Source organism: Cynoglossus semilaevis, chromosome 13, assembly GCF_000523025.1.
Source record: "Cynoglossus semilaevis isolate Cse_v1.0 chromosome 13, Cse_v1.0, whole genome shotgun sequence".
Lineage (NCBI taxonomy): Eukaryota > Metazoa > Chordata > Actinopteri > Pleuronectiformes > Cynoglossidae > Cynoglossus > Cynoglossus semilaevis.
In genome coordinates this window covers 12,917,767-12,934,583 of record NC_024319.1, presented here as the reverse complement: position 1 = coordinate 12,934,583, position 16,817 = coordinate 12,917,767, and the positions used below count along the sequence as shown (strand labels likewise).

Genomic DNA, 16,817 nt, shown 5'->3' with positions numbered 1-16,817 from the left:
TTGCGGGGTGCAAGTTTGTGTAACATTTGAGGTTGGTCAGCCTTAAAATAGTGGTATTTAGAGCAGACCAGTACAGACCCAAACTCATTCAACTTTTACACAGGAAGCAGGTGCAGAGTGAAAGGCAGCTGTGCCTTATTATCCCCAGTGATGGAGCAGACTCTCTCACCCGAGCTCGCTTTCCCTTTTTCATTTCTGGAGGTTTGTTCACGAACAGGAACAACCGCACCCAAACCTATGTGAACGCCCACGGTGAGGCAATGAGTTAAAATTTTCAATAACTGATCAAAGTTGCTCTTTTAGCTAATGTTAGAGCAGTTGATTAAAAAGAACTGCTAATCAGAGAGTGAAACGCATCAACAATATTTAAACCACACCAACCATTCCTAACAAATGCTGTCATGATGACATTTTTGGACTCTTACCATAGTCTTACTAATGTATTATGAAACATATTCATTTTGGTAGAATGTTATTATATTCAGTTATGCTGTTTCTGTTGTGGGGCTCGACCTTTAACTTGACGTATGACGTGTTTTATGGACTGAATGAATGACTAAAAGTAATGATCTATGTGGCTTCAAAGCTGAATTGCCCTATGGGGTCAATTCTATTCTATTTTATTTATATCAACTATACAGTATGAAAGCATGAAATCACAGGGTTGTAGCATTGGAGTAATAACTGAATGCTTCACATAAGAATGAATAGACAAACCTGCTACTGTGAGTCACTCCCTGCTACCTTTTCCTTATTTCTGCCCACCCATTTAAAGGCTGTGAGTCCAGGGCAAAATAAATTATTCTTTTTGAAGCATCTTGAAGACGTTATAACGTTGGATGTGAATATTGCAGTACTTAGGCTTTATATCCATTTCTCAGTGCAGGTGGAAAAAATCTGATGGAAGTGCCTAAGAAAACGAACTTGGAACACTAGAATTTGGGTAAAATTAAGCTGGTGTAAATACAGAAACATTGTTTCTTAAAATAAAAAATGGCATGAACTTGTATATGCAATAAGAGTTTGGCAGGTGTGCAACAGCAAAAATGGAGAACAAATGGTCATCACTAAACTATGAATTTTGTGTGTAAAAGTCATTAAAGCATGCTGCCAATTTCTCTGATCAAAAAGATCTGCAGTAATGCGTCAGCCGTCTAAAAATACCGATCTGATTTCACATGCATGTCAAACTCAGGTTTAGGTAGTGGCTGTTCAAAGACATGAAAACTCCCTCAAACTAAATACTTCCTGCTCGGGAAAAACAGCAAGAACGTTAAGAAACCATCCTTTCAGCTGTCTGCAATTACTCTAGATGAGAGGCAATTAATTGATTAAAAGAACTCAAACAATGCAGGGACAATTTTAACATTATTAGAAAAGCACTAAAGTCTGTTTGTCCCGAGAAATACTTCCCCTTTCCCTAACACACAGACGTTTAAAGACACACAAGTGGAACCAAAAAAAAGAGAAAACCCCACATACACACACCAACTCACTCACTCATACACACATATTATGGTGATCTGAAATGACTCAATGATAAAGGGTATAGAGTATGTTACAGAATAGTTCTCATACCACTAAAAATATTTAGGACATTAACATGATTTAAGACACTGGTTAGCAGTCAAACTGCCATCCCACACTGCCTTGCCAGCTGCAAACAAAACTGTTTGAATGCTTTTCTCTGAGATTCATGTGCTACACACACCCAATTAAAATAAAAAGAAAAAAGGGTATGACTGTAGATTGTTTACTGATCCATGATTAATTTCATGAGCAGTTATTTTTACCTTGAAGACAATGGACGCTTTTGTGCAGTAGAAACCTATGGAAACGATGGGGTCCTTGTGTGCATGGTGATGGGGTCTGTTAGTGATGCCTCCAGTTTCTCTCTGCTGGTAGAGACCTTCTTCACCTTCTTCAGCTGTGCCCACAATGGCTGGGACAAATGACCAGGCCCAGGAGACCCAGCCTTGGTCGTCATCTTCAGGACTGCTAAGCTGCATGTCAGAATCACTTCCTAGGCTTTCCATGTCCACATCCATACCTGATGGAGAAGAAAGTCACAAGGAATAATATATAATGATTTCATTATATCATTTTTTAGTTACTGGAAAAGCCAGGTACAATTTATATCTGTAAAATTGTTAGTAATAGATAACACATTCCGTATTCTATTTTTATTAACTGCAAATTAATCACTGTATTTAACCCATCTGTGAGCCGCTCTACCAATTAAAACAAGACACAAAGGAGCAGTGGGCTACACTTTTTGATCAAGTGGTATAAAATCTGATACCTTCTGACCCATGTCACAAGTCTCTTCCTTTATAAGAAATACATTTTGATGCTTCGTTAATTTAATCAAGACTAGAAATACCTATATAATTAAACATACAAAAAAAAAAGTTTCAACTAACAACTGAAAGCACAAAACAGTTGAAACTGAAATAGTTTAACTGACGTTTTTCCAATGGTCCAAAACGCAGGTGTGCAGCAGTACTTTAATGCTTCCTGAACTCCATGGGGAGAGGGTGTGAATGTCTGTTTCAGTGGAGGCCAAAAGGTATAGCATGTCAGCCAGCATCATGAGAGAGGTGAGACCTGACTGGATGCAGTGGAAGACTGTGGTCAGGGCTGATTGAGCTGGGCCCAGCAGCACCACATCCACTTCACTCAGCGAGGGTCACATACTTGTACACGGCCAATAAAGGCAAAGAAAGAACAGAAGGAAGGCCCTGTTGTTATGATCTTTATGACAAGTCGAGCTGCAATGAGGCTGCATGTAAAGACTAAGAGTGACCAAATCTTAATCCACAAAGTCTAAAGTCTAAGAAGAAAATGTGGGGTGAATGCTCTGACTGTCTAACACCTACACAGACTACAAGGAGATCAAAAGTATGTATAAAACATACTGTAGGCCTGGGGCTCAAGATATACAGAAGCTAAAGGCCTTAAAAGCGTCAGCTTCAATGTCAGCAGCAGAAAACCCAGTGAAACGGGGAAATAAATAGTTGTATAACCAGTGGGATGTAGTGTCAGTGGACTGGCATGTTGGTGGGATCGGTAACAGAAGAAAAGCACGACTGCGGTGAAGCCCGTTTACTGCTATGTGTCTCCTGTTTCTCAGCAAACAATCTGAAACCGAGGGTTCACAGGTTCCCCAAACCCTCATGCACCACCTCGCTCCCTGATCTCCACCTCTGAACTCATCCCATCACGTCTGTTTCCATACAAACTGAGAAAGAGGAAGCTGATGTCAAAACACAAGAATGTGCAATCCCAAACCTCATGGCCTCGCGTCCTCTGTGAGAAAACAATAGTGTCTGTGAGATCACAGCTTAGGAATCCCAGAGGCTCAAGCAAGTGAAAATTATGACATATTTTAATTAAATCTTTCACTTTGAGAATTGGCAGTTGGAAATCCCATGTTATAGCTTTTCAGCCACCTCCCCCTTCCCCCCAACCTCTCTGTCCTGCCTGTCCCTCATTTCTCCCTTTTGTTTTTACTGCATGGAGCCTTTGAGGTGTCAGTTTAACAAGTTAAGCTCTTTCACTTCAACACACAGCCTGACGAAGCCTACGTTTGAATTTAAAGGCAATCAAAATAAAAGCACAATTGCCAATCAAGTGATCAACACAAAGCAGCTTAAGAAGACTTTGAAGTTTTAATCCAAAGAAGTGAGTTAAAAAATTCCCAGAAAGTTTTGTGGGCTGGCCTGGACATATACTGCTGTGGAATGAAGCTCTGTGACCACACAGGTGTGAAATACAACCAAATGACTCTGTTTCAGCGACAAGGGCAATTAAAGTCAAAGTGAGTCTCTTTCATGGACAACTTACAATATGGATGTGTGCATAATTCCATTTGCGGAGCTCAGCAGCACCGTGTAATCGGATATGTGAAGGTCAAAGATGATTTCCGTGAGTCCAAAGTCTGCAGGCAGTGCTGTATGTCTCAGCTTGTCAGGAAGTAAATGTGCAAGTTGGGTCTCTCAGCTCTTCGCTGAGAGACCCAAAGGGAGAAGAAGGCAAAAACTGTCAAAAAAGTCAGCACCCCTCCTCAGGCTAGTAGATGCCCCTCTATCTTTAAAAAAAGAGAGGTAAACTCTACTACTTCAACTATGTGACTGCAGACACTAAGTGAACATGTGGATAAAAACCTGAGGAAAAAAATAAATAAAACAATACTAAAACCCCTGTAAGTTGTTTTGAATTAGAATAAAGTGCAGTTCTGTTATACAATTCTGCTGAGCCTGGAGAAAGACAACAAAACTGTGCCGTTCTAGCCATAGAGATGTTACCTGTTTATTTAAAGTAAGAATGTCCACTGGACATTCAAACCAAAGGCCTAAATATGTTTGGACAAAAGACTTTGCAATGTAACTGTGTTTACATATTGGCTAGATGTTTGATTACAGGTATTTTCCATGCAAATATACTCTGACGGACTGCACCAGGGGAGTTCCCAAAGGGGCAAAACACCAGGAGAGCACACATCACCAGCCAAGTTACTTTAGGAATCCATACACATCTTCACTTCTTCTTACAGTCCTGGCCCCGGCTTCCTAATTCTTCACATACTTGTTGTAACTGTGCAGCATTTAATTCTATGAGCAGCTGCTCTATTCAAGAATGTAAGTTCATCTATGCTTCCAACTACTGAAATGTGAGTAACTTCATCCAATATCAGACAGCAGTGATTTTTTTTGACTGAAAGTCTGCTGTTGGTAATGACAGAGAAGAATTCTAAAAATTACAACTGAGACTTAGCGGTGAATGCTACATGTTGATGAAATCATTACAGGAGAGGTTCAGGGACATGTGGACCTGACTGGACAGTCTAGTAATACTGTGGGCTATAAGACAATAGAGGCTCTCTGTCTCTGAGGGATAGTAAACATGCTCGGTCTCTGTTTACAACTCTTCACACACCTCTCATCAAAGATGGATGATTACTGTTATTTATGGCAACAATCCAAAAAACACCACATCAAATTGAGTGTTCAAAGACATGACAGGGTGAAGGAGCAGCAGCATCAGCAGCACTGCAGTGACGTGCGTACACACACATGCCTGTGGGCCCTAGCTCCACAGTGAGATACCTGTCATACACAGGTGAGGTTAGAATGGTGCCTTTACAAAAGATCTGTCAGCTCTGCTTATTATATCATCACTGTCAGAAGAACTGCCACAGCTAACACCAGACGTAGGCCACCAAAAAACAGAGCTAAAGACTTAATCCCTACTCTAACAAAATTATACTGTGAGATAATTAATTGGACAGTTATTACCAACTGAATGGATTTGACACATTTTCCATATTTTCTATTTTGTTTTTGTATTAAATAGTTTAGTCAAATAAGTCAAATAAAGTAAACAAAGACACAATGTCTGATGTGAAAAGAAACAGAAAATGGTTCTCCACTGGGGAACAAAATCCAACTTATACAATTTGTTGTTGCTGTAAAATATCCTAAAAAAATGTATAAAAACTGTAAATATAAAAAAAATTATATAAAATATATACAATTAATATATATAATCCAAAAAAGAATTCTTGCTTAACCCGTCATTGCCACACACAAATACAATCCCAGGACACATACACATCAACATAAATATTAATTATTTTCATTTAATCATTCAAAACAGCCTAGTGAAAAGACACAAACACAAACACATTTGTACAGAAATGGAACCAAAATAAACAAAATCAACTCACCACATGATGCCTTTAGGAAATGAAGTGAATGTGATGAAGGACAGTGTACAATAGCAGCGTCATGTTACAGCTATGATTGGATGATGATTGTTTCCTATAAACTGTGGTCGAGTAAAAATAAATATGCATGTAAGCCAAGTTCGTCACTAAGAGTGTCAATATGCAAGAATGTCGCAGCAGTGAGAGTCTATCTTTGGAGTTAGCTGACCACACTAGTAAAACAAGAACATAAAGGGTTTTTATGATCGAAACATTTTAGCAGTAATTATGCTTCCATATTATATGTCTGTGTAGGTTTTAGTCAATCAGGTCATCTTATCCAAAAATAGTTACATCGAGGGCAACTGGACGTAGTAGGTTTCTTGAAGACGTGTCACCTCTCATCCAAGAGGCTTCCTCAGTTCTGACTGACTATTGGGAAGTTCTGGTATTTAGCCTCAAAGAGGCTGCATACCCGTAACCACGGTCGTTGCAGAAAACAATACACTAACAATATTAGTGTATTGTTTTCTTCAACAACCCTCTTAAAGAAACCTACTCCGTCCAGTTGCCCCAGATGTAACTATTTTTGGACTTCCATAATACAATTACTCACTTTATTACCTAGTGTCAGCAATAAACACTGGACATATTCTACACACCACATGTTCCTGACCGACACTGACACTGGCAATGGCACTGGCAACCACAGACCTACAACCTTCAGCTTTATCACCTTGTGGATCTCCTCCAGATAAAGAGATCTGTGGTGGCCGGGTTTAGCGATCTAATGCTCTCCTGTATATTTCGGTGAACAAAAAGGACAGTCATTCCCATAGGCTGATTTTGGCTTGCATTTAGCACAGGTCACGGGGGACAGAGGCTGAGTGAACTTGCAGCAAACAACTCTGGCTGTCACCACTACTTGACATTGTGCCAATCACCTTGTTCCACTGTCAACTGCTTCTGATGCTACAGAGGCTCTGCAGGAGACAGCCTGTACAGTATATCTGTTTAAGAGAGGTCTATGAGAGAAGCCATCACCATGAGGCCCAATCAGAGAGACAGAGACAGCCCTGGGTTTGCTCCTTCCTTATGCTCTCCCTTCATCCTCCTCCATCCACATGGACAGGATCAGACTTGACGACAACAGTCTGTGTTGAGTTACACGCTCTGGCTTTTGTTTGTGGAAAAAGCAGGAGGAGCACACAGCATGGTCAAAGTGATGTTTAATGTGCCATTTAGGAGCAGGAACGGCACATGGACAGACAGAGACACAGACACGGTCCTGAACACAACCAGGCAGCACGCACAGCATCATGAGACAGCTAAGAAAAATGTCAGCTTCATGGATGGTCCGATGCCTCATTAACCACTTCACAACTCTGTCTGAGAGTGACTACTGAAGGAGCCTTGCTGACACACACTTCATCATGAAGTCACACTCAGGCATAAATATCTAGGAGACAAATACATTTCTCTGTCTTTGTTCATGGGTTAAACTTTAAACTAAATTGATATGACAAGATTGTACACACATATTACCATAACCTTGTGAGAGTACCTTGATTAAAGCTGCCAAATGACAGAAAGTGTTGGAAATGTAAAACAGAATTGGGAACTTCCCTGCACTGCATATAGGACTGTCCATTAGTAGCTCCATTCTGGGTAAAGGTTGTGGACTTCCTGAGTGAATGGTTTGGTTCAGTGATCATCCCCTGACTTATGTGTCTACTAGGGCATTGGTCCCCATGCCGCAGACCGGCAGACCGGTCCTTGGGTCAATTAGTACTGGGACGCACAGTTAGAATGCATAATTAACATTATTTCGTTGTAGTACTGGGACGCACAGTTAGAATGCACAATTAACATTATTTCGTTTTTTTTTTTTTTTTATCTGATTCTGAACAATTTTTTCTTTTAAAAAATTACCCAATTCTCTCTGTTGCATCTGTCTATGACTAACTGTCTAAGATGCTTTCCAGTCAAATGTTTTACTTACATCTGCTACCTTCTTAAAGGATCTGCTCTGGTCAGTAACACATAATATATTACTGCTAAATTGACAGCCCAATTTAGCAGTAATTTCCCATAGTACAGTGGTCCCCCAGGACTGCTGGTGGAGACGGCATCCTATGAGTCGAACCAAGTGGAACCATGAACCGAGCTCTTGGGAATTCTTACAGTTTTTTACTATACAAAAACTGATAAAAGCTCTGGAACCAGAGACTAAATGAAGCTCTTCTAATACTTTATTTATGGACTGGATTTCTTTTACGTGGATTTGTTGAAATAACAAAATAATTCACCTGAATGTAGTTAACTCACCAGATACATTTCCTGCAGTCTCTCTAACATGGCTGCTGCCCTCGTCCCCCTCACTGTCTTTGTGTCCTCCAATTTCTCCGTAGTAGAGAGCAATAACGAGCTGTAATATACGGATAAACATGGGCAGCTGCTGGTCAGTGATGGACAACTTCAGGCTCTCCACCATGGTCTGGATCTGGTAAGATACACAAGCAGGAAAAACACTAGTACTATTTCAATACTTATTTGTGACTTCAAAAAATGGACTGGTAAAACTTTTCAAAGCTTAATACTATTCAGTTACTTTAGGTTATAGAGAATTAGATGACAAAATTAACTGCATAATTAACCGTTCAGTTTGACATGATTCCAGTTTCTTTTAGATCTACTCACTTTAATGACAGACGGGATCTTAGCGTTGATGTTGTCGTAGGTGAAATGAAGGCGTGTTCTGAAGGAGCACTTGTACAGCAATGGGTCCTGGTAAAACTCTATCTTTCCACTGGCATTTCTCTTGTCCAAACACACAGTACAGTCTGCAAAGTTGATGACTTTCCTCAGGACCAGCTCTGGAGCTGCAGAGAGAACATTATATTATATATAATCATCTGTCAGCTCTAGTGTTGATCAGCCCACATGAGTGGAATAGTAAGAGATACTGTATATTTATACTACAAGTACATAGGCTACAATAAAGCTACAACATCGTTCAATAACTTCCTTTCTCATCACACCTTATTTAGCGTACGAGGCTTGTCTGTGCTAACCACTGACCAAATGTTAATTTAAATTCCAGTGAGCAGTAGCCCTAGTTAGTCTTAATCCATTTTAAAAATACAAGGTTACACACATGTACCAGAAGTTTGTTCCGTGTGTGTGTGTATTTGTAACAACGATACCAAATGATCCAGTGCAAATACACCCGCTGTTACACCCTGATGTAAATAATACTATCTTATATTTTGTAAAATACAGGTTTCTCCAGCTTACAGAGCAGGAGACCACCTGCTTCACTGGTAGCACCTGTGGCAGTTCTCCTGTTAAATCAGCTGCTGAGTCTGAAATGCCTCTATACTGTACTCGCCCTGATACTTAACATCATGATTTAGTTCAGCTAAGCTTCTGCTGTCTCATGTTTTCTCACTTCAAACATTCTCTCTCCCTGCACGGCTGCATTGCTGAACAACCAGAACAAGACGATCAAAAAGATCCCAGGCTAAAACGTCATGGAAACTAAATCCATCTTATATGCTTATATATAACTGCATGGCTGTGGACATTGTATCTGAATCAAGGTATTTACAAATTTATGCGGTAAGAAGAAAGTGAATACCAGCAGCCCAAGTCAAGGCCAACTACAATTGGATAGACAGATGCTTTAATTACACGGGGGCTTTAATCAAAAGTTGAAATAAAAATACTGCAGAACACTCCTATGGCAGCTGACACTGATATATATATATATGTATATAGGTTTATATATATATATATATATATTCTTAAAGCATATATATATATTTTTTTTTTTTTTTATCTACGTAATGTGTTCCCAACATGAAATATTGTGTGACCTCAGTTTGAACTAAATTAGTATAGTATATAGGTTTTTTTCTTGTTGGATTTCATTGGTAATCCCACCACCAAGAAATGTAAGCAGCAATTGCTCACCAGTGATGTCCATGAAGGCCCTCTCCCACATATCATCCACAGTGTAGCACTCTGCTGATGTAATGTTGACTGACAACACAATGTCATCTTCCACATACTTCAGGATCAGGTTGTTCACAACAAGGTTTAAATTATTCACCACACGCCTGATGAGACTCTGGACGTAACCTTAAAGAAAAACACAAACCATGCATATTTAACATAATAGCACAAAACATTGTATAGTTATACTATAGAGACTCTACATTGATATTCATACAAAACTGCCTTTCAAATGGAACATAGGAAAAATGACAAGTCATTGACTGGAACATTTCTTCCACTTGGTGGCATGCTTTAAGAAAATGTTGAAAATACCACACATTACCTTTGTGTTCCCTGGGGTTCTGTTCTGTCCCACTGTTATAGTGTTATATCAATACAGTACAGTGTGATATCACTAAAAATCAGATTTGTTTTTCTTTGACAACTGACCACATTTTATAAAGGTAGACATTGCAGATCAACAGTGGTATTACACAAGACCAGCTTTTAAACAACATATACGTAGTTTTGTTTAGCTAATTTCATTTACCCAATTCATACAGGGACAAAACACAAAAGTCTGTCAAAGACAATCACTCAGCAGTCTGTAAATGAACAGGAAAAAGTCATTTAGAATGTTCAAAATTTAGATATAGAAATAAGAACCAACCAATGTATTACAACAGACAGGCTGAAAGCAACAGCAAGACAAGTTATACGAATGTGGAAATAAAGAATAGAACAAATCTTCCATTCACAGGAAATAAGGAAACAAAGGGTGTATGTCAGTGAAACATTCAGTTTGAATGCAACAAGAGAAATGTCTTTGGCCTGTGTGCATCACATGCCACCAGTTTATGTTGCTTCTTCCTTACAGATATGGAAGCCAAGAAAGGCAAAGGAGCAGTTTCAATCGCACCATCAAAAATGGCAAAAAAAGTATCTTTCGTGCTAACACAAAATAGAGTAAAAGTAAAATGGGGCAATGACACAACTAAATGAGTATCAACATATGTAATATAGCAGTGTCAACATGTGTATCTGAAAAATGTTTACACCTCCTAAAATATTCTTTATTTAATATGCAATCAGCTTTTTTTATTCTAGGGTAGGATTGTTTTAGAAGACACAGCTGTGGTGCAATTGAAATATATATTGTTTATACATGTTTGACCTTCTATAAGGAAGGATGTGTTGCTACAGCGAGGAACTGTACACAGAGTACATAACAATCTGCTAACAGAGTTATGAGGACATATTAGCATCATCATGTCATGGCTGAATTCTCTAAAAGTACAGCCGACCCATGCCACCTTTCTGGGCTCGTAAATATCAAAAGGTCCTGACATGTTATTTTTCGCCGCAACCTCTCCCCTGGACATGTGCAGTTAAAGGAGCTAAATATCCATAAGAAAACATTTTTCCTCCTCACTCTGCCTGAGCAGGGCTACAAATCCTGGGTGAATTTATGAATCTCTAAAGATCTATGCTCTCACAAGTAAAGTTGTGTTTAAACCCAAAACTATGCACATGTTGATTCAAATATATCCCTCCTAAGTCCGGTAACCACGGAGAAATATGTATGTACATGTGAACATGTGCAAATTTTATTGCACTTTCCAATTACCTGACAGTACACATGTTTAGATAGGACAGCTATGGAGAAAGAAGTGAGTGAAAGTGTGACGTTAATAAAGAACGCATACATTCTTTCACCAAATTTATAAGAAGAAACACAACTGGACTTTTATTTCACAGTGTAGTGAATGAACAAGTTGATGTCATCACTTCTGCTTTAACAAAACAAGACAAAAAAATGTGACCAAGTTCAAAATTCAGTGGTAAAAGAGGCCAAAAGCAAGAGAAATAATTTGTACAAATGTAAACTAAGACAAAATATAGGATGATGAAAAAGATTTTATGGTTAAAGTGAAAAGTAGAAGAGCTGTGGGTTTTGTGGTGGAGCTGCAGATGGATGTACATAGGAACCAAGACCTAGCAGTCAAGAAAGGAGCACTTCAATAGCTTGGGTTTCAGCAGAGCTGTGGGAGCCGTCCTGCAGTGTTACCAGTACCTCCTGTGGCCAGAGTTGACGCCCAGAAACAGAAGCTTTGCAGCAAAAACATACATGCTAAGGTTATTACTCAACAAAGTAAGAAAGAACCTAAAATATTGTAGACAGGGGAGTTTCAACCATAAAATATGAAAATATACAGCAATAAATTCTTGTAACCACAGAGCCAATGGCATTATTCATTCCTCTCATGTGCTGTTAAACACAGTCGCTACAACTTAAAAACATATAAACCTTTAAAGCTTTTTCCTTATTTTCCAAACCAAATGTTTGTCTTCCTGTATCTACACCCCTGGTCCAGAGCATAACAGAACCGATAATTAGGCAGCACTAAATGGCTCTGTTGATGAAAATATATGAATTGGTTAACTGTTTGGTCTACTGCACATATGCCCAGCCATGCATTAGCATAATCCAATTGACAAAATTCTGGTGGATTTGCTGCCTGAACAAACAGAGTGGCATTAAGAGAGAGTGACATAATATAACATAATATAAACTCAACTCATAAACGCAATGACTGTTCATGAGTGTGGACTAGCATGCATGCATGTATGTATATAGCTGTGTGTATAGCTGAATGTGACTTTGTGTGTGTGTGTGTGTGTGTGCCTTTATACTTGGGGTCACCAGGAAAGCTGCTGTCGCACCTGCAGTAAAAGCAGCACTTTACCCCCTGCTATTCTACTTTCTGGATCTAATTTACCCATGTCAGAATGTCGCTCTCACTCTTACACTTGTTATACCTATTTTGCCCGGTGCCAAATCCAGGGGCCTAATCCGTCTCTCCGCGAGTCATCGCACTGCTCTGAACTTCTGTAAACAATTGACACAGCCAGCACCTGTGCTGCAGCCCACGGGGAAAGAGCCCATTTAAAACTGCTCAACCATAAAATGACTGGAAAAACCAGCTCCTTTATGTGATCTCAGAACAGGCCAAGTACTCTCTTTTGTGCAATACAGGAAAGAAACACTATAGTGTCCGTGCTCTCCATTTTTCAGGTGTATGGAAAGTATTAGCTGCTATTAGAGTTGCCAGTTATTAGACACTGAGGAAAGAGACCGACACATTCATCACACAATAAATATACTGTATACAGGTCCAACGGTCTCATGCTGAAATGTAAGTTATATAGAGCAGATGGAGCGGCCACTTGAAGCTGTAACACCTACAATGCATGGTACAGCAGGTCTCTGCAGAACCAGAAAAGCTCCTGTAGGAGAAATCTCAAGCTTTTACCAATTCTGAGATATTCCTTGTGGATAAGTAGTCTTTTGCAGTAATACCAGAACAGCTGTTGTGTTCAGATTCTGAGCCACTGTACCAGGACATCAGCAGTACTGGACCATAGATTAATCTGAGTAGTGTTTGCCTTTCTGTTCATGCAAATCTCCTCAACTCACACACTCACTTGAACAACCACTCATGTATGCATGCACAACTCCCGTACTAACAGACATATATTGAGGTGTATATTTATGCTCAGCTTTTTTTTTCTAACAAAAAGTACAAATGGTTTCCAAATGCTCTGTTGCCTCTGTGGGATAGGTTAAACTAGGGGATAAGTGTACACAAATAATTACATATCCATTAAATTATAACAACAGAGTAGGGAATTTATACAATTATCCGATAATTATCCATCTGTTCACCCAAGTCAAATTTAATACTAAATACAAATGTTTTGAACCATTTCATCTCAGCTCTCAAGGCCATCACTGAATTGCTTCAAACTTCTGCCAAACAGAGTGTGGTTTTAACAGGGTGAAAACAGGTCAAAGCAGCAGCTCAGTGCAGCAACAAAATGTGCTTCCCCAAAACGGTGGCCACTGGACCCCCACAAAGCAGCAGTAAACATAATCACTCACAGAATTGCTAGAGGTCGTACTGACTCTAGTTTCTGGTCCTTTGCGTGGCTACCAGTTCAGTGGGACATGAATTTAATTCTTTATTTTCCACCACGGAGGGAGAACAGGGAGAAAGAAATTCAGTCAGTATGTGAGGGCTTAAGGACAAATGAGTGTATAATTGTTAGTGGTTTACTTTTTAGTGTGGCCTATGTTTTGACTTGGTTGTTTTTGAAAAAAAGGTGACCAGATGTAAAACTGATGTGTTTTTGTCAACCCAGAAATAGGACTGTATTTCCCTGGACTGAATTGAGCGTCCTATATGGGAATTATTCAAAAATAATCACTCAAAAAGTGATTGATTAATAAGCTATTACAAAAAAAAACTTTTTATAACTATTTTATCATTTGTACAGTTTTTCTTTCTTTTTTTCCCCAACAAGACCACTTTTTGGAATTTCACTGTTCCCCTTCAACTCTACCTGGTTTTTGGTTCTCAACAGCAGCTCATTTGGCTTCCTTGGTTTGTCCATGAACAAAACTTTTTTTGAGCTAGATCAAAGAATGCCGTTATCATAGTACATTACCTATGAAATATGTTACACACAATCCTCTCTCAATTTTGGGACTGTATGTACCAACATACAACAACACAAGGTGAATTTGGATTGGATTGCACTGATTCCACTGAGCACCAGATAAGTTAAATTATGGAGTTGTATTGCTCTCTAGTCTGGAGCTACCACCTGAACAGCTTTGTTATCATGCCCTGGGCAGTAACTGCAGTGACATTTGCTGCATGTTTCTGCACCTCTCAGCCCATTTTCACTCCTCTCTGTAGCTGCTCAATAAGGACTAAATGACATGGAAAAAATAGTAAAAAAAAAAAAAACATTGATAGAAATCCATTTGTAATTTATTGAGTGTTTAAGCCAAAATATTTGGGCCTGACAGCTGAGGTGATATGACAGAAACCGAGTTCTTGCTTTCTCTTGTGAATCCTTTGACTGTTTTTATTTAATTAATTTCTAACAACAGGTCGATTGTTTCACCAGCCATCTCACTGGATGAGTGATACAATTTATTGTGCAAGTGGTGTAATTAATCACTCCTCTACAAAGATCACCAATACACACCCTTTCTACACAATCCAAACCTCATTCAAAGTTGTGATTTAATGCACTTCAATACCAGACATGTCACATGGTGTTTATATAGCAGGCAATGCAGTACTAACAGTACTGTTATGGGTCTCGCGAGAGCTAGCCCTAAGAAAGAGTTACTCAAGACAAAGGCAGGTTTCACAAAGATGTTTGTTAACAAATTTTGTTTTGTTTTGTTTTTTCTGCTAAATTTTAGGAAAATGCTGGTGGTAGGCATCCTGTCAATTACTACAAAATGATGTGCTTTTACCCTTATCCTTACCTACATTAAATACTCCTGACAGGTTTATTTTGTATCTTATTCTTAGTAAAACATCCTCTCTCTGACTCATAGCAGGTTAATTTTACTCCATCTACCTTTTAACCTCTACCTTTTAATGAGAAAATGTGGGAGTGAAGCCTTCAACTGCTTCCACACTGTTATTGAGGTGCTGCGACCTGTGACCCCAGAGTTGTCTCTACAGCCTATAATGGATTGAAACAAGGTCCACTGCTGGAGCAGAGTAAGAGGTGTGCACACAAATTAACAAGGATACACTAAACACACACACACACTAAGACAGACACACACCTCGGATGTCAGTTGGAGGTTGGTCTAAAGGGAGATGCTGGGGTGTGAGGCACCATGCTTTAACAGCTGGGAAGAGATATTATCTCATGTCAGGCCTGGAAATTGATCCTCCCCAGATACAACCAGATAGGAGGAAAGGTTCATGCGTTCATGCATAATAGTAACCTGGGAGTGGGCTCTTAGGTTGGGTGCTTGTTACTTGGATCTCAAAGCTCAACCCCAGCATTTGTTTTATGTCACATCTTGTTTTTATATTCATTTTTCTTTATTTACCAGCTGTCTCATTTAATATGCTGCTACCATTACTTTTGAATATATTCTCACACAATTTTCAACCAATAATCCGTGCCGTTATAAGCCTCATTAAGTTTTGATTTGATTATTTCTCTAAAAGCCTCAAAACCTCTAAATAAGCAGAGGTAGTAAATATTTTTGAATGGTTGTTATCCAGCACCAATCGAGCCATTTCTTTGTGAGGTGTTGTAAAATGCAGGGCAAGGAATCCGTGGCACCATAGGAGGCATGTGGTCAAGTGGCCTTGTTGATAAGAGCCATCACTGTGTGATTTATCATAGACACATTCCCCACGCTCCCTCTGGCTGATTTATACTACTGAAAAATGCATTACTCTACAGATCATCCCAAAAATAACGCTTACATGTGTAAGCAAGTACTACATATGTGCAACTGACAGCCTGACGCAAACCTATGCCGGTATTTCGCTGCTGACAAGAAATCTGTTAAATTCAGTTATTCTGCCCTTTAACTGTCTTAGATTCTAACACAAAACCAGGATTTCCCATGAGCACAGGAACAACCGGGTCATAGGCTCACTTCAGGGTCCAGCTGTCTCACCAACCAAGGCCAAGTCTGCCATGGTGAAAAAATGTCTCCACAGTGTTAACCTCTTCAGCCCATAAGCCATCCTTTACCTGGGGGTAAGTCTGGGTCGCTGGGGGCAGCCTGCTGGATTCGGCGGGGCTTTGCCACAGCCTTGGAGCTATCTGAGACACTGCGACTGGTGGAACTGGAGCCGCTCTCGTGGTCATCCTGGGAAAAACAACAAACAGTGAAATAAGGAGGAATGATGAGTCAGGTTTTAAAAGGTTTTAGTTATAAATCTTTGCCATCAAGATGTTTTCTTCCTTTATCATAACACATGATTACATTTAAAAACGTAAGAGGTTTAATTATGGTATCACTTAATATTGAGCAGCAGATATTTTGGATTTTCTAGTGATTTAATATTGACCAGTTGTAATACCAGTGTGGTACTTATGTATTAAATCAGTTGAATGGGAATGTGTTATATAATCAATGTAATTCATGCGAGCTAGGCAACAACTAACCAATCAACAACTCATTGACTACTACAATCATGTCTGAATTTAAATTATAGAATTTATTTTCAATATTATTTAATGAGACCATTTCCATTACTCCTTTTTAAAAGTT

At 39.3% G+C, this 16,817-nt stretch overlaps 1 protein-coding gene across 6 annotated transcripts in view; it reads right to left on the bottom strand.

Moving 5' to 3' along the window:
• The window catches only part of vps13b (vacuolar protein sorting 13 homolog B), a 285,627-nt gene that overhangs the window by 248,725 nt on the left and 20,085 nt on the right, over positions 1-16,817 (bottom strand). For all 6 annotated transcript variants that reach the window (XR_003051507.1, XM_008323736.3, XM_017037919.2 and 3 more), the window contains 5 exons: positions 16,295-16,412; positions 9,683-9,850; positions 8,408-8,589; positions 8,036-8,210; positions 1,794-2,050 (listed from right to left, as the gene is read on the bottom strand). Coding sequence is in view for 5 of the 6 variants with exons in the window: in XM_008323736.3 (XP_008321958.1) it covers positions 1,794-2,050; positions 8,036-8,210; positions 8,408-8,589; positions 9,683-9,850; positions 16,295-16,412 (900 nt within the window). In the remaining variant the exon portion in view is untranslated. The remainder of the gene's footprint in view (positions 1-1,793; positions 2,051-8,035; positions 8,211-8,407; positions 8,590-9,682; positions 9,851-16,294; positions 16,413-16,817) is intronic.